The 24,607-nt window shown below is 38.1% G+C and overlaps 1 protein-coding gene across 2 annotated transcripts in view; it reads right to left on the reverse strand.

The window, feature by feature from the left end:
- Positions 1–23,065, reverse strand: part of MLLT3 (MLLT3 super elongation complex subunit) — a 229,968-nt gene extending 206,903 nt beyond the window's left edge. Inside the window, exons 1-2 of one of the 2 annotated variants that reach the window (XM_073345488.1) lie at positions 22,900–23,065; positions 21,713–21,893 (exon numbers count right to left, since the gene is read on the reverse strand). In XM_073345488.1, the coding sequence (XP_073201589.1) occupies positions 21,713–21,893; positions 22,900–22,911 (193 nt within the window). In that variant the 5' untranslated portion in view covers positions 22,912–23,065. Of the gene's footprint in view, positions 1–21,712; positions 21,894–22,558; positions 22,629–22,899 lie in introns of those variants that run through there. The other variant, XM_073345489.1, reaches the window with a different exon arrangement.
- Between the last annotated feature and the right edge of the window lie 1,542 nt (positions 23,066–24,607).

A 24,607-nucleotide genomic window follows, 5' to 3' on the forward strand; every position in this document is an offset into this window, starting at 1 on the left:
TAGTAGACTGAGAAGCATACTAGGATAGTCAATTGCTGAATCTTTTGGTCAAATGAGTTGGCATGGACAACATTTTTTTACCCAGTCAGTTTTACTTTTCACTGGCACAATGCCAGATATTAAACTGAGTACTTATAGCAACAGCCAGAACTTGAAAAGTGGTTTTGATGCCCACGAGCCAAAGAAATAACTCTCCTGGCATAGAGGTAGATAGGAGTGTCAGGAGGGCCTCCATATTTAATGGGCAGCAAGTTTAAAACAAATAAAAGGAAGTTCTTCTTCACACAGCGCACAGTCAACCTGTGGAACTCCTTGCCTGAGGAGGTGGTGAAGGCTAGGACTATAACAGGGTTTAAAAGAGAACTGGATAAATTCATGGAGGTTTAGTCCATTAATGGCTATTAGCCAGGATAGGTAAGGAATGGTGTCCCTAGCCTCTGTTTGTCAGAGGGTGGAGATGGATGGCAGGAGAGAGATCACTTGATCATTACCTGTTAGGTTCACTCCCTCTAGGGCACCTGGCATTGGTCACTGTCAGTAGACAGGATACTGGGCTGGATGGACCTTTGGTCTGACACAGTATGGCCATTCTTATGTTCACTAGTGAAGTCCAGGAACAACGTCCCAGTGAACAGCTCAGCTTTCCAGCTGCTAGGATTTCATATCTGGTGCTATCATGTGACCCCTCCTAGGGCTCCATCTTTTAGTCTGATAAATACGAAGTTCCCTCATCCCAACTGCTGGGAAGATGGAGAGGCAGCTCTCTTTTTCCTCCAGTCTTCAGGCTGTTGTGACAGAAAGGAGTGTTTCCATTGCTCTATCCCTCCCCCCAGCTTTCTGTTTAAGTCTCTCTCTGCTGTGAATAATTCCCATGCCTACCTCAGCTGCTGTTCATAGTTTTGTTCAGCAGCAGCATGAGACTGACATGCTTCTGGACAGCATCACTGGTTCCCAGAAGGGCTCTGAATAACAGCTGTGAAACTGGTCAGTCTTGTAAATTTAACTATGCTCCTGCCTGGCAGGTCTGTAAGCAGCAGCAGAGACGCTGGAATCATCTATCTGCAGACTCAGGAAAATGGCAATGCATCTGTTTATACTCTCTTCACATATTGGAGATTCTCCTCACCACCATACTAGCTAAAAAAAAATATTTTTTTTAAACAATTGCTTAGATTTGGCAGGGTTTGCTGGTGTAGGACATTCTCCTTACTCAGGAAGAACTTAGGAGCGAGTGGAATTTTCAAGCCTTGGAGTAGTTATGGACGTCCCCTTAATTTCAAATCCTACCAAATATGGAATTATAGAAGAAGTTAAGAAGCAAAAAGCAGCACATGCTAAACTAAACTAGCAATAAAGATAAATGTAAATATTTTTATTTCATTTTATGAAATGAGAACTACTCCCAAGTTGAGAACTTTTATTGGAAAGCAAACAGCCAATTTAGCCTTCGTCTGAATTAATTCCTCTGTAAAGAGAACTAGTGGTGTTCTGTACTTCTGGCAGTAAAACATTTGAAGTGGCATGAGTCAGTGTTAGCCTCTTATGTTTAACCTTTGAGACAGACTTTTGAAGAAAGCGTTTAAAGATTTAACAAAACAAAAAACCTACTACAGCTCAACTAAAAATTGAATTGAGTTCCCCTTTACTTAAATGCCCACATGAATATATAAGAATGTGCTAAGTCTGTATAGAAAAAGAATTAGTGCTACCATGTTCTCTCTTATCTTATACAAATTCCAATGTCAACGCAGGCGGACTTTTGATTTCCTAGTCACTAAGAGACTGCAATATGCTCAGCAGCGCTTCAGAAAGTGATGCAAATGGTGACCATAGCTATCAGTGTCCCACTCTGCCAAGTGAAATCTCTGAACTAACTGTTCACCAGTGTCAGAAGCATGTCAAGAGATTCATGACTGTCACTACAACAGCCCATGTCTGTGGTAAAAGAAAAGAGATCCTTTGTCTATGACAGTAGTGGAAATACTACTAATTTTAAACAAGTACAGAACAAAGACAGACGTCAGCCTATTTTTCAAATAGTTTTTATTCTGTTTAGATAACCCCATTTGAGCACTTTTTGTTTTTTAAAGTTCTCATTACCAACATGTACTTACTTACAAGCAACACTGCAAACCATTGCAAGTGTTGGGCTGAAGGAAAAGTGGTGGTTGTTTTTTTAACTCCCTTAAATAAAAAGGAATTAAATGAAGGAGTATTATAGGTTTTGTTTGGAAGAAGAAAACTAACACAGAATTACATGGATATCACAAACAGATATATGAAAAAGTAGGTCAGGTTTGGGCCAGCCACCCTCAACAGTTTCCCTTTAAACCATCATTTAGCTGGACAATCAAGTTTCCTGGAGTGATGCCACATGCCTTGTTCTAGTAGCCTAGCTGGCAGTCAAAGAGACTTATATTCCTATAATTTGTACAATGCAGAAGAGAAATTAAGTGAGGCAGCTGAAGCTGAAACAGTTGCCAACCTTCTTCAATCTATGGAGCGAAGAGAACGTTCAGCAGCCAATTTGAGAAAAGACGTTTATCTCATTATCTGGAAATCAAATGCAACACATCGGAAAATATTATACTCAGTTCCCATTGTACACAGGACAACACATCATGTTTGCTAATGGCTATTTGCTTCAAGTGATAAGCATAACATTTCATTAACAAGAAGTTAAATGTTAAAATGACTTCCCTTTCCTCATCACAGATGCACACACTATTTTAATAAGCAGCTGTAGAAAATTTTTGATTGCATACCATGCAAATGCTTGCTCAAACATCCCTTGTGATTTTTTAATTTTACAGTTATTACGGAGGTTTCTGAACCTCTCAAATACGAGACCAGATTCTGCAACCCTTACTCATGTTCAATAGCACTTATTCAAGAATGCAGTCCCACTGAAGTTAAGTCAAAATGTGGTATGAGTCACGGTTAGTCGAGGCAAATAAGGTTTAGAGAATCAGGCCATAGTAGAGAACAGCAATGCCAGTGTGAAACTCCACTAAAATCCTGAATGTGTGATAGAGTCTTCTAATAACTGTACATAATGAGTGTGAGAACCCAGTATTCATGAAGCTTGCCAGAGCTGGACAGCGCTAGAGCTCAAAGTAATTAATTAATTATCCTCATCTAGATGCACTGGAAGTAACAGTAAAGCTGCCTGGTCAAAGTGCTACAAACCCGTTCTACAGGGTCTTCTGACCCAAAAATTAAAGAGATGGTTATTGTTGCAAAAATCATTCCATCCTCTACAAAAATCAATTTTAAAATGTTTTTAGTGAAATAAGAGAAACCACAGTACTTGTTATTCTAACAAAGTTGACTGTGTGCATGGTTTGGTGTGTAAGCCCACGATCTGGATCTATTTTTGTGCCTTGCAGACTCCCTTTATAAATGTTTAAAAGGAATGGAATTTTATTTTGCTGTGAATTTCACACAGGAAATAAATAGAAGCATTTTAACAGCAACATTGCAACAACATTTTAACAAATGGCATAAACAAGGTAAATAGTAAGGGAAAAGATTTATATTTTGACCTAAGGTATTATTAAAACAAGACTAAACATAAAAACTGAAACACTGACTGCATCCTTAAGAACTACATCTTGTGAGCAAGTTCAAGATATAGTGTATGCAAACAAATGAAGACTAAATCCTTCAGCTTCCTTCACAGGTATGTAGAACCCAAGATGCAACAGAAATGCCATGTTTCTGTTGTATTGGGGGCAGAAGGACCAGAGGGCTACCAAGTGGAAAGTCCATCTTGGTCCTCTGTAGAGGCAAGCTTCCCGGTAGCTTTCTATGTAGAAATGCAGTGGGGAAAGAGGAGGAGAGACCGTGGTTGGAACAGGGGAGTGGCAGGCATGTGACCTTATGTAGGGAAGTTGTAGGTCAAGTTTGACACTCTTTTCTGTAGTCAGCAGTAAAAGCCATGGAATGGTTCCACACTAGTTAGTAGCTAGGTTGCAACTGGGGACCTGCCCCTCCAATCCATGGACATTTTTTGAGTATAGCCCTTTGATAGGGTTGTGCATGTTGTTCTAGGATTTGATTCTTTAATAAATAAGACAAATCTTGTACAAGTGGCTTGCTAAAAGCCAGAGTCTCTTGGTAAGAGGGCCTTAGACAAACAGCCCCCCCTTTGTACGCCCCCAATGGTCTAGCATAGTCATCTGATCCATTTGTTTACAAACTCTAGTATCATACCTCCAATAACTCACATTCTTCCAAATATGAAGTACTGAAACAGTGATGTAAAATACAACCAAATTAATAAATAGTTTGGGATAAGCAGACGACATATTCTCTCCGACTACTGTATTTCTATGTAAGGTAAATTGTCAGAACTTTTAGAGATTACGAAACTGTAGATGTTAGACTCTCCGGAGATAGAAGTCACAACAAAACAAGTTTTTTTAACTGTTTGGATCTGATGTTTAGTTGTTGTTTAAGCAGAGCTTTTCAAAGACACATATCAGGAACTCGGTGCTCAACTCCTACTGAAAGTCAATAGGAGCTGGATTCTCAACTCCATTAGGCACCCTTGAAAAAGGCTTAGAGCTCAGACAGATCTCAATGACATCCATTAGATGGTTAGCGAGATATTAGCATTCAGCAGATATCAACACTTTAAGAAACAGAGAGACCTGAGGGAATACAAGTCAAAAATTGTCTAATCTATAGGAAAAACCTTTAAAGGGGAAAAGGTTGGAGTGGAAAGGAAGGATGATCTTATGGTTAAGGCACTGGTTTAGCAATCAGGAGATCTGAATTCAGTTCCTGGCTCTTCCCCAGACTTGTTATGGGACCTTGAGCAAGTCATTTCTCTGTGTCTCAGATTTCCATCTGTAAAGTGGGCATAACACATCCTGTTGCCTGTCCTCCGTCCAGTCTATTTTGTCTTTGGAGCAGGGACTATTACTAGATGTATAGTACGTACACCATTTAGCACAGTGGGGTCCTGATTTTGTGCATCTGGGTGCTAGTGTGATGCAAATGAACGAAAGCTTTCCATTCTGGATTTACGATGGTCAATATCTCTGCTGACAGTCACAGTTTTCCACACCTGCAATTGTTCCATTCTCTCCCATCACCATCGCCTTTTAAACACATAACCCATTCTGCTACTCATACCCCTGCTATTTCAATTCTTTCTCTGGAACTGCTTTTGGATGAAGAGAATGTGCTCCAGCAGCATTGCTGCCATTGCCGTAAGCATCTGATCCAGCATCCCAGTGAATGCACTTCTCCCCCACTTCATTCTGGGCCCTAGCAGGACCACACAACACATTTTTCATGTGCAGAATATCCAGCACAGCTAGCTGAAAAGCATGGCAAATTCAAATGAGTTATGGTCACCAAGGGCTTAGTAGAGCACTCAAGTGCCACACAACACCCACAAACCACATTGTGGGGAACCAACACATTTTCAAGATGGCTAGTATGAGGCCCTTACCTGAATAATTGCAAAAATATTCCATACCTGTGCAAATTTGAAAGTCTAATCACAAGTCATAAATACAAAGTGAACAATAACCCACAATAATTATTGAACCTTTTGCAATCACCTGAAAGGCATCTTGCTGAAACTCTATGGCAAATGTAGAATTCCGGTTCAAAAGTCACTAGAAGTGACAGCATTCAGATCATGCTAGACCATAAACCAACATAGCAGCAGGTATTTCCTATTCTGACATTCAATACAGATTATTTTAGTTTTTAGTACATTTTGGGGATCTGATAAGTTTGTTCTAAAGGAACAAACAATTCCTGTGCAATTTCACAGTGTCAGTACAGTATTAAATATTCTTAGAGCAGACAGGATCCTTGTTAATTTAGCTTCAATAAAAAAAATCCTAAACCCTGCTTCCTTTTTGTTCCTTTGAGAAAACGGTGAAGCAATTTGCATTTACAGCTTAGTTCCTGTTTCCAAAATGCCCCTTTAACTTTTTCTTTTCTCTTTTTATGGTGGATATAAATGGCACCAAATTGTCAAATCACAGCTATTTTGTGTGCTACCTATACAAATAGGTCTGATTTCTGGCAAGCCATAAAACAATTAATGCTGAATTCCTGTAGCCCTTTGATATCCCAGCTTGCCTGCAGGGCTTCAAAGCCATCCTCCACTTGCCTTGGGGCACTGCTAAAAAACTTCAGACAAACAAACAGGGAAGATAAAACATTCTAATTCTTACACAGTCAAACAGAAATAAACCAAAATCACACACACAAAAAACTACTCGGGTTCTGTCCCTTTTCCTACCCCAAACTTCTGACAAATTACCCCCTCCACTAGATAAAAAGTTGGACATGTGCTATCAATTTATCATCTAATTAAACAGTTGTTGTGTGTTCACGTGGTTAATATTCTATTTAACCAAACTACCAGTTCAAATACTTGTCCACAATTTCTGTTTCTTGGGTGAACAATTCCCGCCCCCCGAACACACATGCACACTGAACTGATAATACAGCTCCCAAATAAAACTAATGCAAACTTCTTAAGATTAACGCCCCCAAAGCAGAATCCTTAATTTTCTTTTTAAAAATGGGCAAAACCTGGAGATTCATTTTAAGGTTTTGTAAATGTAAGACAAAAATGGAAACAGTAACATTTAATCCATTCTTTTTACTGATTTTATTCCCTTGTGGAACTTTTGAAGTAACTCATCTAAGGATTAGCTAGGCTTTTACATACTTTATCTGGAGCCTACTATTCTTGACTTAGTTTGGCAAGAAAAGAGTTGCAAAAACTATAACGATTGTACAGCTGCCTATAGCTGGAAAGTTTTTTAGTACTCATTGTGCCCTTAATATGCAATAAATCTTTGTGCTCTCATAGTAGCTTTATGAGTGGAACTGGCGTATCATTGAAACTTATAGACCAATTATTTTAGATTAACAAAAAAAGTTAAGAAAATGAACAACTGTTGTTGTCTGAAACAAAAGAAGCCACTGAAAAACTTATCTTCAGTGCCGGATTACATGACTGTCTTAAACACCTCTAATTTGCTGCAGTGTTTTTCATGCAGGGATACAGATGCCAGTCTTCATTTATAAATAGTATTATTTTCAAACAGAGAATATGCCAAAAATTTTCAGTAGAGTCTGAGTTTAGATTAAATGACTGAAGCCTTGAGGCAAATACACTGATCTAATCACAGCAGGAGATTCCAAAATCACATCTTGTTCAAGCCAAAAAAAATTAAAGTCTTTTGTTTTTCTAAACTTACAATAGGCATGAAAACAATAATATAGTACTAAAATAGCTATGTTATATAGTTTGATTTTAAGATTTTAATGGTGTATTGTGGGCGCGCGCACACAGGGAAAGATTAAGTTCAAGGAACAAAGACTAATTTAGATTTGAATCAAGGAATTAGTGTTGTATCTCGATGGCAAGACAGGCCGTAAAGGAAGCAACTAAAACAAGACTTAAAATAACTATTTGTCTAGACATGCAAATAGACAAGTTCCCAGGTTTAAGCTATATATATATAAAAAAAAGCACAAGTTCTGATATAATTTGGAGTAATAACTGAAAAACTACACAAACAATTCTGTACTTCTGCATTCCAAGTTCATATCCACATATAGATTATGGTGTTATAATTCCTGCCGACTTTCAGTTCAAGCATTAACATGAAAAGAAACACCTATCCGAGCCACTCTCTCTGAAAAAGTAAATAGTCAAGTTAAACTCTTTCTTTTGTTATAAACTAGAAGAATCTACAGTAGTGGTTTAACTGTGCCTTTAACTAAAATACCAAAAATTCCCAAAAAAGGAAGGTTTCAGAGTAGCAGCCGTGTTTCTGTATTCGCAAAAAGAAAAGGAGTACTTGTGGCACCTTAGAGACTAACCAATTTATTTGAGCATAAACTTTCGTGAGCATCTGATGAAGTGAGCTGTAGCTCACAAAAGCTTATGCTCAAATAAATTGGTTAGTCTCTAAGGCGCCACAAGTATTCCTTTTCTTTTTGCAAAAAAAGGAAGTGATCTAATGCAGTACTGTTCCACAGAAACCAGACAGTTTCTATTTAATTGCTAGCCAACAGAATGGATAACAAGAACAAAATGATTCCATAGCCCGTCTATTTAACAAGCTAATTTTTGTCAAGTATTAACTTTTATTCTCACATATGGTCTTCAGCGTCATTTACTTTGTCCACAGAAGAGTCCCATATGTGAAAACCAATTTTTTTTCCAGTATGCAATGACCAGACATTCACCAAAAAAAAATGTTTGTAATACAAAATAAATGTAATGATCACTGTATAAATGTTAATGCAAGCTTTTTAAGTTTCCTAAACCATTGCCATTTATACATCATAGCTATGGAAAGCTAACACAAAAGTGAAGCCAGATCACAATTCACTACCACTGTAAGTTTTTGTTTGCATCAACACAGAATGCTCCAAGAGCCCTGCTATTCTATACTGTGGGTGTATTTTTTCCCCTTTTATAGGGATCCAATTTACATTCTTAAAAGACTAGTCAACACTTTCAAATTTGGGTGCCCACAGTTCAGTATTACTTTATCTGGATTACTTGATCTGATCTGGAGTAACTGACAGGTCTGTTTAGTGGATTTACACAAGACTATCAAAGGCATTAAGAGTATTGGATTGTATTATTTTATTGCATACAAGCATTTTTATTCATACCAATTTTTACTGTGCAACAGGTAGTTGAAGGCAGTATCTTTAATACTGAAAACAGGTAATGAGCTTTTAAGAAGTGTAAAATATTAATAATGCTAAATAAATACTGAAGGCTAAAATAAGCTACGAAAGGAAATGCGTTGGGCAAAAGGGCTAGTTGTAATGCCATTGACTTCCATGATTTGCACTGGCATGGCAGTGCAGAATCATTCCCAAAAGTTATGAGAACAAATTTTAAAATATATTTTATTTGCATATTTCCAAACTAGAGAAAGGGCCCTACTGACATGGAAAACTACATGAAAAGAAACCTTACCCCTCAATCTGTAAACAGACTTTTTTTTTTTAAATGAACTATACTTGGGATAAATAAGAGGATGTAAAACAGGTTATTCCTTTCAGTGCATTCTCTATTATCCCAGTCCTGGTAACACATGCTTTGGTGCACAGTACTTCCTACTGTGAGTAGTCACAGTAGGAAGTGTTTGTAGGATCAGACTCTGAATTTGCAGAACTGGGTTGAAATCCTGAATCCATTTTGAGTAACTGGTAGAACTCCCATTGACTTCAGTGGGCCCAGAAATCTCACTCCTGAACTCTTGCTAAATGTAAGAGGAATCTGTATGATACTCTGCACATTTATTGAAATAAAAGAATGGTTAAAGAGAGTAAGCAAAAGCTTAACATAGGCTTAACATGCCAAAATGTTTTTCTTACACTTCAGCTACCAAAAATGCTTATAACAAGTTTTAAGCTTGCAGGTATTTTATGACATAGGAAAAACAATGGTGTCTATCAACTTTAAGAACAGCAACATTAATTATAGTAGAGTAGTAAACTTTAGCATATTAAAGGACATTTCAATATTTTGAATTTAAGCTATACTGGGGAGCAGAGGGAATAAAAAAAACTTGCTGGAAACTCTCTTTAAAATAATATTGCTTCTTTAATAAATATAACTAAAACCCAAGAAAGAAAACAAGTCCTTCTGCTTTACAAATGACTAGTAGTATTTTCACTAAGAGATACACACATGCCTTCCAGGAAACGAAACACTATTACTGGACAAACTGTAAATTGTTCCAGATTCCTATCACTAGCTATTTTGAGATGACCAAAGGCTATCTGTAATTTTTATGAAGTAATGACATGGGCATTACCTAGTGCATTACTTCTAGAACTAGCTTCAAGATAGGAATGCAGCTTTAAGCTTTGCCTACGCTTTTAGTTTTCAAGCAGAAAGTGCAACCACCAAGGCCCTTGCAGGACTTCGCTTCCAGGATCTCAGAAATTCTTTTAGATTGGTATCTCCGCAGCTGCTTCTCCCCCTTCCACCACAGGTCCTTTGCTGAGAATGGTTCTGAAAGACAGATGCTGACAACAATTCTTTCACCTGCTACTGCCCTATAGCCCCAATCAAGGTGGTGTTCATTGGTGGTGAGGAATCCTCAAGATGTACTAATTTGTAAACAAAATCCCCATGGGATCAGAAGGGAGACAACGCACATAGTGGCATCTGGACCCACCACAGATGCAGATTCTTAACACCAGAGAAGGCCTCCAATTTGAGTGTGCCAAGGAAGACTGTCAATTAGATAATTGGGGAGGGAGGGGGGAAAAAAACTATGAAAAATGTTAGACTCTTACCTTTGCTACTAGTAACATTTCTCTTAAGCTGAAGGAATTTTTAAGTCTAGTTTGCACTTCACTGTTTATCTTGTATCAGGTTCAGCTTGGATAATGAAAACAAGACTTGTTAGTTTCCACTTAATTATAGTCAGTTTCTAATAAGTTTCACTTTCTGGTTCTCATACTAGCAAGCTTGCCAACACTGGAGGACCATGTTATTCCTTTAAATATAAACCACTTTATACACAAATGTTAAGGAAAACATTTTAGAAATAATTCAGAAAAATCCGGTTTTAGAGACCTGAATTTGGGTGTAACTGATCTGATAGAAGCTCCCTAATGTCTCTATATTTGCTTCAACATAGAGTAGAGTACTCTCTCTTTTGTACAATTACATATTGCCCAGTACCAACATTCATAATATGAGTCACTGCTGTACATCCTGAAAGAAGGTATTAGTACAGACCAAACAAAGCCACACACTGAAATTAACAATGCCCTAAGTGTGAAGTGGGGTGCACAGCAAAAATTACGTATGAGTTTTAAATGTATTTGTTTTCCATAAAGTAAAGTGCAACAAGTATGACCAAACTGACATGGGTTGTGTGTACAACATGTTATTGCTTCATTTACAGTGAAAGCATTCTGTAAAGGGCCTTACCAAATGCTTCGGTACAACATCTATTTTTAAATTTGAACCAAACTGGGATAAAACATTTGAAGATACCTTTAAAAACCAGGTCCAATAATTAATCTCAAAATGACTTCAATGAGTCATCGGCATGTTTTTAAAAATAAAATTACTTCAAATTCCTAAAACAGAACTCTATGGAGGACGAGCGCTTAAAGGAGGCCTCTTTTTTCTGGAGTAGTGAACACTTTCTTTAAATTCTAAGCTTTCCTTGTTTCCCATGCACTCAATGAAAACACCATATTTGCTGGCCTCCAGCCCACAGAGTCAAGTAGTTTTTCTTCCTAACCAATTTCAAGATTATTCTTTTTGGATCATTTGCCCTCCTGACTTAGCATACGAGAGCTAAAGTAATGTCTCCACACAAGCATATAACGAAGATTTAGATTTCCTTTACAAGTCTACAAATGCAGATCACCTTGTCTTTCAGCCCTTGTTTCACAGAGATACACTATGCTCCTACAACTTCTGCTCAAAACAAGAGCATAATGGATAACTAACTCACTGACGGAACTGAGATTTTCGTGCCAGCCCTTGTATTAGCAGATTCAAACAGTGCATTTAGGCTTAATACAAGCTGTTCAGTATCTTAACAGTGAATGGCAATATCTATCCACTACCAACAAAGATGTTTTTTGTTCACTTCTTGCATGTAACAAAGCTGGTGTTTTCTCCCTGGTGTCTCTACCCTCATAATAATTTGAAAAATCAACACGCTTGTCTCACTGTTCTATCCTTATAATTGTGAGGCTATACAAAAATTCACACTGTCCAAAGTTATACTTGCTTGTATAAAATTATAGAGTAAGAAAAATAAGTCTATTTATATGCTTCCATGACACAGAATAGTTTTCATTCGATACAAGTCAATCACTTACCTGAAATTGTTGAAGTTAAAGATATTTAGGGCCACAGCCTGCTATTGATATTAAAACAGAACACTTCCACCAACCACCCAGATTTCACTAGGAAATTTGAAGAAACGTATCTTAACTCCTTGGTGGAAGCAGTGGGAGTGCCATTTAAGATCAATAGTAAGATGCAGTCCTTTGTTGGCAAGTAGCGGAAATAGTTAAGCATTAACACTATATGGGGGAATGACATCATATTACAAACATTACTGCAATTTCTAATTAGTAGTAAACAGAATCCCCTCCCCATAACACCAAATGAGAGTAAAGGATTTTTTGGCAAGGTACCAAAAGATACTTTTATGTCAAATCAATCAATACTCAGAATTTTCAATACTCTGAAGCCTGCATGCCTTTTGAAATTAGTGTACTATATCCTCAAACCTTTATGACACATACAGGACTATGTGACTGAAATATGACAAAACTTCTTGTCAAATAGATGGCCACATACAGCTAGGAGTAATCATATAAACCACATTTCCATACTCCTCTTTTTCCCTTCTTTAGTCACAATGCATAGTACAGCAAAACACAGCCTCAGTTACAACATCAATACATTAGGAAATGGTTTTACAATATATTAAACAAGAACCCAATTGATGTTTTACAAACCGGAAGCACACTTTTTTCCAAATGCAGTCAGCATGTAAAATACCATGACTTAAAAAACACGTATATATATTATATTTTCATTTCTCTGTGGTTTACATACCGCTGAATTATTAGAGAAGATAAAAAAAATGGTTGAACAGAAACTAAACATAAATACACCCTATCTACTGGAACATGCAAACATTCAGCTAACTTCTTCAAATTACTTATAAAATGCATGTAGTCAAAACTTAGCATCTCACTAATACTTGTATGAAAAGCATGAATCCAAAATGTATGTGTTTTCTCCATCCGCTCAGTCATCCCCAAGACGTGTTATTTCTTTCTTGTTAGAGGTACAAGTTTAACTTCTATCAGACTTTGCCCATTAATTCCGCTAAGAGACAGCGCACTGTTTATTCCAACAGCCCCCCAGCACCTGAAAATAAAATCTTATTGCACATCGTTGTGCCAGTGAACTGATTACCCAAATCCCAAGTAATACCACTGACCAATATTTAAAGACTGAAATGGACTGATGCAGAGAAAAGAAAAGAAACGAAACTAAACAGCCACACAATACATTATTCCTAGTGCAGGCTACCTAGTTATATCCTGCATTAGTCAACTTGTGCATTCTGAGATTTCTTTTGCATCTAGTATTTTTCCCTGAGGTGGGGGGAAAACAAAAAAAAAAAAAAAAAGAGAGAGAGAGACCACTAATCATATAATCAATCCACCTGCATGAACACTAAAGAATTTCACTCTCAAAGGATTGTTAGAATTCTGATAAATTGTTTTCATAAGCTTAAAGAAGTCAGTTTCACATGTGATGAACCTAAGTATTTTGTATCCCTTTAAAGCAAATGAGGTGCAGTATGCCCATTGTCTCATGTATCATACTATCTCAAGTTTGTTTCATTTTCCCTCCTGTTATCACCAGAACATTTACATATCTAGTATAAGCCCAGCCAGCTCTTCCAAAAATTACAGGATTTTTAAGACTGGAAATATTATATTCACACTGAAATGCTACTCAGCAGGTACATCACATTCCCACTGAGATTAGTTGGTATGTAATGGATAAGCTAATGACATAGCAAGATCTCCCCAAAACTTCCATATGATACATTCTTTTATCTTCAGCCAACTTAAGAAATGTCAGTTGAGTATCTAGATTGAATTGGGATTTATCACCAGCAATTTTGACTGGGATCAGATTAACTGCGTAGCAGAAATATGCCATATCCTGGTGTCCAATCTCTTTGAATAAACATCTAATCTCAATGGAACATTCTATGTGGAAGAAAAAAAAACATAGCACAAGGAAATCATGCCAAAAACCTCACACAAGCCACACTCCACAGTACTACTACCAGAACTTAATCTTTAATATGACTTGCACTGAGGTATTGCAGACAAAACTAATAACTGAGACATTTTAAGAAAATCTAAGAACAAGGAGCACATTTCAGTCCTGTATTTAAGTTTCTTTATTTCAGTTCAAGTTCCACAGTTAATGTACCTTTAACGTAAATCTGTTGTCATAGAGCCAGTTTGTCGCTGTAAAAGGCGCCAGTTATTTCTGCCAGATGGAAACTTCGATGTTACCTGATGCATAGAATGCTACATTCTGATCAGGTGTAGTTTATCGATTGATGTTCCATTTCAATTTGTACCAACAGCACAGAAATACACTGTTCAATCCTGCAGTTAAAAGCTTAATGGACTGTGTATTTAAGTAAAACTTGGACATTGCTGGGGAATATGAAAACTTAGCGTGAAGTGGCAATGCCAAAAACTTGAAAATGGCTCTTAAAAAATGGTTTTCTGATGTGGATTTATATATACTATAAAAGAAGAAGATGCAGTTATAATTCACTATAAGCATGAGAAATGAAGTTTCAATAGGGTGAATTTAATGCAGTAATCTATGAAACTCCATTATAATTTCCAAAAGATTATGATACTCTCTTTCGGTACGTTAGATGGCATTAGAAGACAATTTTAGACAATGTTGTACTCTCCATGTTATACAGCTATGTCAGATAAGTGGAAGTGCATTAATGATTTTTAACCTCAAGGTATTCTGGATGACACAAACTGAATTGCCCTCTTGACACTAGAGCTGGTCCTTTCAGACTACAGTTGAAATCCATTGGTGGCCAATTCTACCGCTGATGCTATAACTATTCTGCTGATAAAAAGGATAATATTTGCTCTGAGGGCCACAAGTCTCATATTTTACCAGCATCACATTTTAGAAGAAGAACAAGACAGAAAGAAATCTCCCCTTCAAAAATTACAAAAACCTCCAACGTATTGATGGGTTCAGTTCAGTTATAAGGTGAAAAAATGCAGCCACAATTTGCTGGTCCAAGTAGAAGAAGTCCTGCTACATACTGAAGAAACTAGTAGTCAATTCTCTATTTGTATTAGAGCAGGTAATACACAAGGTAAATAGAAGCCAGACTCCAGATACTAGTACAGCAAATAAGGTTTCCTAGGTCTCAATCCTTTTCCCTCTCATCACGAAGAACTTGCTCCTTTATGTCAACAGGTGTTCTGCCACTAATTTTAAAAGGAGGAGGAGCAGGCCTCTGATTTTTTTAATCCCCAGAAGGTAAAAACAATAAAAATAAGAGATTGGTGGGATGGAGATGACACCATGCCTCTAACTTTCAAGTTTTAATATTTCTGGAGCGAACATGTCACACAGCAGCCAAGCTCCCTAGTACAGTCTTACTCTGTGTTGGAGCCAATACATGCAGGTAACTGGTCCATGTAGTAAGTTTGAGGAGGAAAGAGACCCAAATAGTTCATAGCATAAGTTACATGAGCCACCTTCTACACAGACACAAACACACACAGCTAGTAACAAGAAAAAATGTCTACATTTTCAACAGCATTGCGTTTACTCCACTAAGTTATTGTATTGATGGTTTTTCTATTTTATAGATATTTATGGTGAATGTTTTAGAATACCGCAGTTAAGGGAATACTGTCAAGCATTTTTAAAGGCCCAAACCTAGGTCATTAAAGAGTGTTACAAAATGTAATATAAGATGTGCTTTGATGAAAGATTAAATTAAAACAAAACTGGTTACATTGTCGTTTTAAACATTCCTTTTAACTGACCGCAACATAAATATTGCTTGAGACAGCATATAAAGTGTGGCCGACACATTGAAATTGCACTGATCTGATCATGTAAATTTAGAAACGGATTTAGTTAAACCAATGCAATTTTGTGAGAAAAGGAATTCAAGAGCAAGAAAGTGACACTAAACCAGCCTATTTCCCTTATGCATACTAGATGAATGGCAAAGAGCAAGCAGCATGAAGAATGACAACTGATATTTTTTTTAAAAAAGAGTCTGTTTTACTCATCCAAAGTAGCATTAGTAACACAGGTAAGAGATAGTCAGATTTTTTTGAAGTATGATGATCAACTGGACATTTAGACTTACCCAAAAACATACTGCCTCCAGGGGTTTCTTGTTTAGTTCACATATGAATTGAGGGACAGCTCCAATGTAATTTGGGACAGAAAATCTACAGCCACATTATTGAACACTGAAGCTATAGGGCCAGACTGGATTTCAGTTGTGCAGCATGTGTCACCACATACCATGACTTGTTAGAATTGAAGTCAGCTACTATGTTTGTGCAGACATGCACAACAGCCAGTTCCATAATCAACACCCAGCATGCCCCACATCTCAAAGATTAGTCTTTAGTCCCACATTTCCAATTCTGAAAGATCCTTACTTCACTAGGGGTCAAATACTGTCGTCTTTACTGAGGCAAAGCTCCCTTTGAAATCAATGGGAGTTTTGTCCAAGTATGAAATAAGGACTGTAGAATTTAGTCCTGTAAGGAAGAAGAAACACAATCAGAACATAAAACACCCTTGTGATCAGTCACAGTGAGTCTCTTAAGGTGACTGACTGTTCATTTAAACAGCTGCTTATCTGGACTGGGGAAATACAACAGGAAAAAACATGGCATAAAATGGAAGGAAAGCTTTCACTGCAATGGAACCCTTTCTTTGTTCAAGAATTCATGTTAATTAAGTAAGTATACAATCAGACAAAGTTTTACACAAAACTAATTGATACCTTGACATAATCAAGCAAAGCTGGGAAAACATAAATCTTCTAGATGGATTATTTAGAATGTACCACACTGCTCACATGTTAACACAAATATGGGCATTAAATTCACCACACTTTTAAGCAGATCTGCCCTACAGGTAGATCACCACCTCTTTCCAACAATGTTCCTATAATACTTTTATATATTTTAAGTAATGTTGCTTTATTCTTTCCATACATAGCAAAGCGAACAGCTAGCTATCTTTTACAACATGAAATATTCCAGTGTGCAAGAAGCCTCATACCCACACAATCTCTCTCCCTCTACCCAAAGGAAGAAAGAAAAAAAAAATCAGCTGGTATAGTTTCTCTGGCAAAAACAAAAACACACCACTAGTTAATAAAATATCCTAGCTGTAAGATAAAAGCTCATTGCCAGAAAAATATCGGATTTTCTGTTACAATGGCATTGTGCCACCCAATTGTCACCAACATACGGGACCATTAGATTCATGCTACTACTAAAACATTTTTGTAAACTGTACTTGAATAAAACTCAGCTGAAGCACTCAATAGATCTTTTCTCTTACCCAAGAGAAGTACAGCAAGCCAACAGTAAAAAAATTACCAACGGTTATGCTAGTGAATCAACATGCAACAGGGAAAAAAATTGAAACATTTCATAAATCATCTGGTGTAATAGAAATAAAGCTACCTAATATGATCAGAGGATCAACAGCTTGTCCTTTGTAGATAATCTTGGTATTTATACAGCAACAGGAAACTGAGCCTGTGACAAGATTCAATTCCATTGACATTCTTTTAAATATTGTGCCTCCACATTAACTAGCATCTTCTCATTTATCTGAAGAAAGAAGTGTTGTCTGTTTTGTAATTAATCAATAAGTTCTGCACATTACATGGTAGCTCCAAATTCTTTTAAGAGTCAGGCTTTTGGTGTCTTGAACTATAAATTATCCAAGAACTAATAACTGTATTTATTTGCATTATTACATTGAAGAAATAATGCCACTATTTTAAAAGCCTCTTTCGTGCAAACTGTATCCCAAAACACAAAGTCTGGACTTGAGTCTACCCTCTTTAATGACACAAGTAGTTCCATTGTTTTCAATGGGATTACTCATGTGAGTAAAGGGGTAGCATCAGGCCATTTAAACAGAAAGAAGTATAGAGAGAAAGTCATTGAAAGTGACAGCATAATACATCGTACAATAAATAAATTATTCAATCATAAGGCCAACAACAGGAATAAAAGTTACTGCGAAGTTAGGCTTTAAGGGGAGATTTCATTTAAAATGGTGAGGGCGCGCCTTTTGAGGTGGAGAGGGGTAGATGTTGTAGATGGCAGCAACTGCAGAAAAGCCAATCTCACCCCAACAGCAGTGAGTGCATGAAAGGACAGCAAGGAGGTCTGTGCTAAAAGGGGGGAAACTGAATAAAAGAAAGAAGGTTTATAAGGCACACTGGAGTGACCTCATTGAATGTTTTAAAACAAACCAACCAAGAACTACACTATGCTCATAGCTAGACCTTCACATTAATTAAACCAGTGGAACTTTGGGGTACACACATCCCTCTATCTGTACATTCAGCTCCCATTAAAAGAATGTAGGTTAAGTACATACGACCTCAACACACCTTCGTTTTTGTAAGTTGCCCAACCCTTACTAGTTATAATATCACCAATGAAGTCGAAGTGTCAAAAGGCAATATGTAATAATAGAGCTGTACACAGAGCTTTGATAGTTTACCTATTATAAGATGTTCATGTAAACATGCCATTTTCAGTAGAGTGCCTTCTAGTTTCAGAAAAGTTTTCTTTACAAAGATATTCCTTTTTAATGCTCCACTTTAAACTGCAATAAGTAAAAGTGACCAAGTAGTAGCAACACATTACAAACTAAATGAAATCTATCATAGCATGTCCAATTATTATTTTCAAAATGATATGACAGCTCTGCAAATAGTCTTAACAAATTTAACTTTTGCTACTAGCTACGATCATTCCTGTTAAAGCAGCCATTTTCAGCATGATTCCATGGAACCAAATATACTAATATAATCTATCAAAAACTAAGGAATAATGTTATAACAAGCCAAAGTAATGACATATTGCTTTGATTTATGCTGTACATCTACTTCCCTCCTCCTAATCCCAGAACTTTGTTTGTCTGACAAGCTATCACATGTTTCTGTTTGATAAATTATCTTTAGGCTTGGCACAATTAGGTGTTTTATCCATAAGTATCAATAAAAACATCATTTCATTACACACACAGATCGATGAAATATTTTTCCATCATTTTTTGCTTCAGAATGTAGTTTGATTTAAGGATATTTATGTTGATATTTTGAAATGCAATGTTGACAATGTGTTTTAATGGTCATAAAGCCTTAACTTTTTGAATCTCAGCATCTAGTGTTATTAAATATTGTCTGATTCCTCCAAAATTCTGCACCACTGTGAAAATTTAAATCCATAAAGAATTTTTAAATAAACAATCAGTTATATCTATTAAAATTATACAAAGAAAAAAATTCTGCCAAGCCTAGTTTTTACACAAAATAATCAATAAAAGATTGCAACTTTAAAGACCGTGATAGAGAAAGTGCCTGACATCTGATTGGAAGCAAAAGCATTATGATAAAATATTTTGGATATCATGGTGAAGACCATCTGTGGTTAAATAAAACTATTAATGTAGATGATCAAAAAGTCAGAACAACTTTTTGCAGAAGAATTAGCCATCACTATAGATTACAAAAAATAACATAACACTTTTCCATCCACTAAATCACAAGGGACACATAAGAACAAACTCTTTTCTAAGGTTTTTAACAGAGTAAATGTTGGGTACAAACTTAAAGTATCCTTAATAGCCTGACGCTAATCTTCCCACTCTGACTTATAAGGTCTGAAATGACTAGGAGATTTTTGAGGTGTCAAAACGAATCCCAGAAGTGAGAGATGTTCAGCATAGACTGAAATTACAACTAACTGTTCCCAATAAACAGAATGGTCTCTTACAATCTGAGTCATGTGTAATTACAATATGACAAGTCCTCTCCCGGGCTATGTAAGCTGGCGCTTTTCCCAGCACTTGTCACATCATAAAAACACAAATAAAATTCCAAAATAAACACTTTAAAACAATGGTTTAAATAGCTGTATAACGTAACTCTGCAGCCCAGCATACTCAACAAAACAACCATCCATCTTTCACTTGCAAAGTCCTAAAAATATATTACAGTTAAACTAGCTCCATACCACACCTAACAACAATCCCCAGGTCTGGGCTACAGAGTCATGTTCCCTCAAGCTGGACAGAAAGTCATTAGCTTGGGGAATAAAGGCAGAGTGTTTCACAGAACACCACCATGGTGTAGATATAGCTCTAAGATATGAAAAGCACTTTCTACCATTGATTTCAGGTTAACAATCTGTTCATAGTATGCAGAAAAAGTTACCTAAACTGTTTAGACTCCCTAGACAGCTCTCACTCCTTCACCAAGTTTCTCATGCAAATTAATATTTCTTTAAATAAATTGCCTTTTTGTGCATATCAGTCAGTAATAAATGCAAAAAGAAGATGGGAAACTGTGAGAAATCCACGTTCTTATAGGGAATTATTTTGCTGACAGTATAGCACAGATGTATGAAAATCACTGAAAATTGTATTATGCATAGTCTTGTACAATACTGTAGTTAGGACCTGACAGAGTGCACTGCATGACTGTTTTAGGGATGTGAATATAAATTAGATTGAATGATGGATGAAAGGGAACTGTTAGTTTCCACCTGGGAAGAGAACCATAGCAATCTAAATACTATTTCCTACCGACTCCCAATCCTCCAAACTCAGTGTAAAGAAGAAATTCATAACTTAATGTTTGATAAGTGAAAAGCATTAACACAAGTATACATGTTAAAACAAGAGCTTTGCTACCTCTAAACTCGACACTGATTGCTTCCTCTCTTTATTCACTCTCTGTATGTTCAATAATTCCCACATAGCTCTAAGCAGAATGGATTTATTATGATGTTGTTCTAAGGAACTGCAGGAGTTCTAGATGACAATAAAGATTACAGATCAAATGAGAGATAACTACTAACCATTGTGTCTACTTAGATAAATAAACCTGCACACAAACAAAGCACCTTATTATATTTGTACTGTTACCCCCACTAATCCAACTAAAACAATCAGACAGCCGCTTTGAGAGCAAAAGAAAGAAAAAAGATTTTTAAATCTCCATTAACAAAAATTAAGTAGTACCACCCCCTTTTAAAAAAGGTCCTATAGTACTTAAAGATAAGAAAGATGGGTGCTAATGATTATGCAAACTCAATAACAAAACAAAACCCCAATAGGTGGCATAACCAGTAAAAACAGAAGTCCATACTAAGAAGTCATATCAATATCAACATTCACCAGCAAGGCATACAGATACTTTCCTCCAGCCCATGTACTTACTACACTAAAGAGAAATGTAGATCTAGAAACAGAATGCAACATGTAGCACAAAATATACCACTCTACACTATCGATTCACAAGGTAGGGTATGAGAGATTCTGACACCATTCAAAAGTAAAACAAGGCATAAGGATGCTGTCGAACACAAGACCTCATGCAAGCTTTGCCCAGTGCAAAGTCACAGGCGGCAGAGATTAAAGATGATTGCGGCAGCAACTCAGAGTCATTGCAAGACAAGGGGGAAAGGCAGAAATAAATCACATGGATAAAATAGTGCCCAGATGCCAATCCCTTGACTGTGAGAGACAGCACAAATGCTGCTTTTGTTTCCCCACCTGAACACGCAACAAATGCATCAGCTGCTTAACTCCCAGCTCAGCCAGAGGGATTAGGGAGTTCTCGTTTCGGGAAAGAAAAATACAGTACACCTGATGGTCCTTTGCATGCAACGATTTCTGAGACGCCAGGAGGCCGGCTTGTAATTCTTTGCAGCAGCGGTCGCCGCCTGCCAGCGCTCAGAGAATACATGTAAAGCAAGACTTGCAAGGCGAGTGTTTCTCTCTCCCCTTACGCAAACACATTAAATCCATATTTATCAAGCCACTTTTGTATTCGAGCCCTACCTCTTTTTGGCCTAGGGAAGCTTTCATGCAAGTGAAAGACGACTTTCTCCACAAAGTGCTGAATGTTACTGTGCTCGGGTCCTCTAACAAACACCATCCAGTCGTGGGTAAACCCCTCCACGGTGGGTTTCTTCCTAACCTGGGCTCGGTGCCCCAGCTCCAGTTTCACCTGAACGGCACACTGGCGAAAGAGAGAGAGAGGCAACAATGAGCAGGAAGGCGAAGGATCACACTCAGCTTTAGGGCAGCACGAATAACAAAATACACAAAGAAAATAGCCATAGCACAAGGGGATGGGGGAGGGAAGCCACCCCAGACACTTAAACGTGCATTCACACCACAGGAAAGACGAAGAAGCGATCGGCTCGGGTTGTAACGGAATGCAGCCTCAAAGAAAGACAGAGCCCCAACACAAATACAATGGACACACATGAACACGAGCAGGGGCAGTATTTCCAAGGCAAAGAAAACGGGGGGGGGCACCCCATAATGCTTTATAATAGAAAACAGTCTCATTTGGAGGTGGATTGCTCCTGAAATTGCATATCCGTAGCAAGGGACGAAACTCCAAGGCATTTAAATCCAGATCGCATGGGCATCAAATTAAAAAAAAAAATAAGGCAAGATGTGCAGGGGGAACGGCGGGGGGGGGGAGAGTAAAACAAAAATACTCCTCCTCCTCCATGCATAAACAAAAATGCCAGCGGCTGCCAGTGCTACAGTCCAGGGGGTCGAGGGGAGCGGGGGACACACGCTAACAGCTGGTTCTGCAGACACACATGCATGCATAAAGGTAAAGTTACTGGGGTGCCGCTGGCTGTCAGAGCCACGCCGGAGAGAACGCACCATCCTAAGCGGCGCCTCCTGCGCTGAGTCCCCTGTACTGTACTCACTGCTCCCCGGCTGCTGCGGCTGCAGAAATATGGCTGGGTTATTATTCGCCTCCACCGCCTCTCTCCCTCTCTCTCTCTAGATGCGTGTGTGCTTCATGCAATTGCAAAGAGAGGAGGGTGGGAGGGAGAGCGGGCGAGAGGAAAAAGCCACACACTTAAAAAAAAAAATCCCCAACACACCAACCTTTCTCTAATTGGAAGCACTAAACGGTGTCTGGGCAGCGCAGGGTGGAGGAGGAGGAGAAGGAGGAGGAGAAGAAAGGGAGGGGAGAGCGGGGGATTGTATGTACTTACCGAACTGGCCATGCCTGGGGGCCCTGGGGTTTGCTGGGGTATGTACTTTTGTCCCCCACCCCACCCCCTTAGCGCTAATTCATGAAGAAGCCGCTGTGATGGAGAGTGCGTACAGGAGAGGAGGGTAGATGGCGGACATTCTGTTTCTGTCTTTTCCCACCCTGTCCCTGTCTCTCTCTCTCTCTTATTAAACTGAGCCCCCAGCAGCAGCTCCAGCGGCTGGGGCTGAGATACTAGAGCATGCGCCCTGCACCTCAAGCCTGACACTGAGACAGACATAACACTGTGCAAAGGAGGGAGGGAGGAAAAGAGGGAGAGCCTGGAGAGAGAGGTAGAAAGAGCCAATCAAACAGAGTAACTAAATCACTAACCCCTCCGGCCGGCCGCCCGCCCTCACAGTCAGATCATTGCCATCACAACCCAAATGCATTACTTAAAGTAACAGGTTACTGAGGGGAAAGAGGAGGGGGGAACCCACCATCCAACCCCGAGTAAACGACTCAGGTCTGACAATAAAAACCGGATTAAAACTACTGGAATGTAACCAATGTCTAGAGCCTTAGCCCCCAGCAGTAAAGCAGGGCATGAGGAGGGGCACTGCACGACGGAGGGGAGCTGCTTGAGTTTGTCTGGGAATTTTAGAGGGATCCTTTTTACAAGGAGAGGGAAGAAAGAGGAAATTGAGAAAACCAAAACCTTAACTTTTGTAAAGTATTTTTCAAATGAACACAAAAGACGGCATAAAATAACTTGAAATCGCATTTACAAAGCTTGTGTGGAGACGAAATGAATGAAGGCGGGTTAAAAATGATGAGTGATTTTTCTTAAGTATCTTAATGAAACACGCAGCTAACTGTAAGGAGTCTTTCAAAAAGAGTGATCCTTAGGACTGAGTGAGGATCTGTCTGCAGCAGTTACTTAAAAGTGTATCCTAAGTGCCTTTATGATAGAAATTTACTAGAAGCTGTCAGTTTCTAAGAGGTATCGGGGCTGAAAACGTGTTTGCATTTTGGAGTCTGTTGGATTGCATCAGAAGAACTAGTATTAACCCGCTTACAAACACATGATGCAACTAGCAGACTTAAAATAGCAAATAACGTTAATACGTACTGCAATGTGTATAAATTGGATTACGACCTTTATGCGCTTTAGTAACAGCGAATATAATCCATATAAGAGTACTAATCTGGTTAAATTCCTGAGTGACAAACAACTAGTTGCTCCCCAGGCTCTGCTGACACAAATGTTCAGTTCTAGTTATTATCTGATCGATGTCAGGAGAACCGGCATGGGGGGGGTGGCATTATTTCATTTCAAGAAAGAGATCAGATAACCATTACCACACTGTAGCAGTCAGGAAGCACAATAAGCGATTGAGTGGAGTAAAAGTAGAACGGTTTATCCCTATTTTGGTGGGAGTGAAGAAAGGAGAAAACAGTTTTCTAGAGTTGGCAAAATAACAGCAAAGCTTCCGTAATCTCTAAAGCCCCTTTCCACCCTTAAAGTCAGGGAGACTCGTTGATCTCATTCAGGTTATATGCTTTTTGTCAAACCTGCCCATCCTTAGAGTCTTGTAACTTTTACTCCAGTAAACAAGAAATTTTACTCCAACGTCAAATTTTATCAGCCCAACAGCGCTCTGTTTCTTAACAGGGAAATCACAAGTAAGTATTTTGAAAGATACTCTCCAGTAAAATTTGGGGCAAAA

The sequence above is a fragment of the Lepidochelys kempii genome, chromosome 5 (assembly GCF_965140285.1).
Source record: "Lepidochelys kempii isolate rLepKem1 chromosome 5, rLepKem1.hap1, whole genome shotgun sequence".
Classification (NCBI taxonomy): domain Eukaryota; kingdom Metazoa; phylum Chordata; order Testudines; family Cheloniidae; genus Lepidochelys; species Lepidochelys kempii.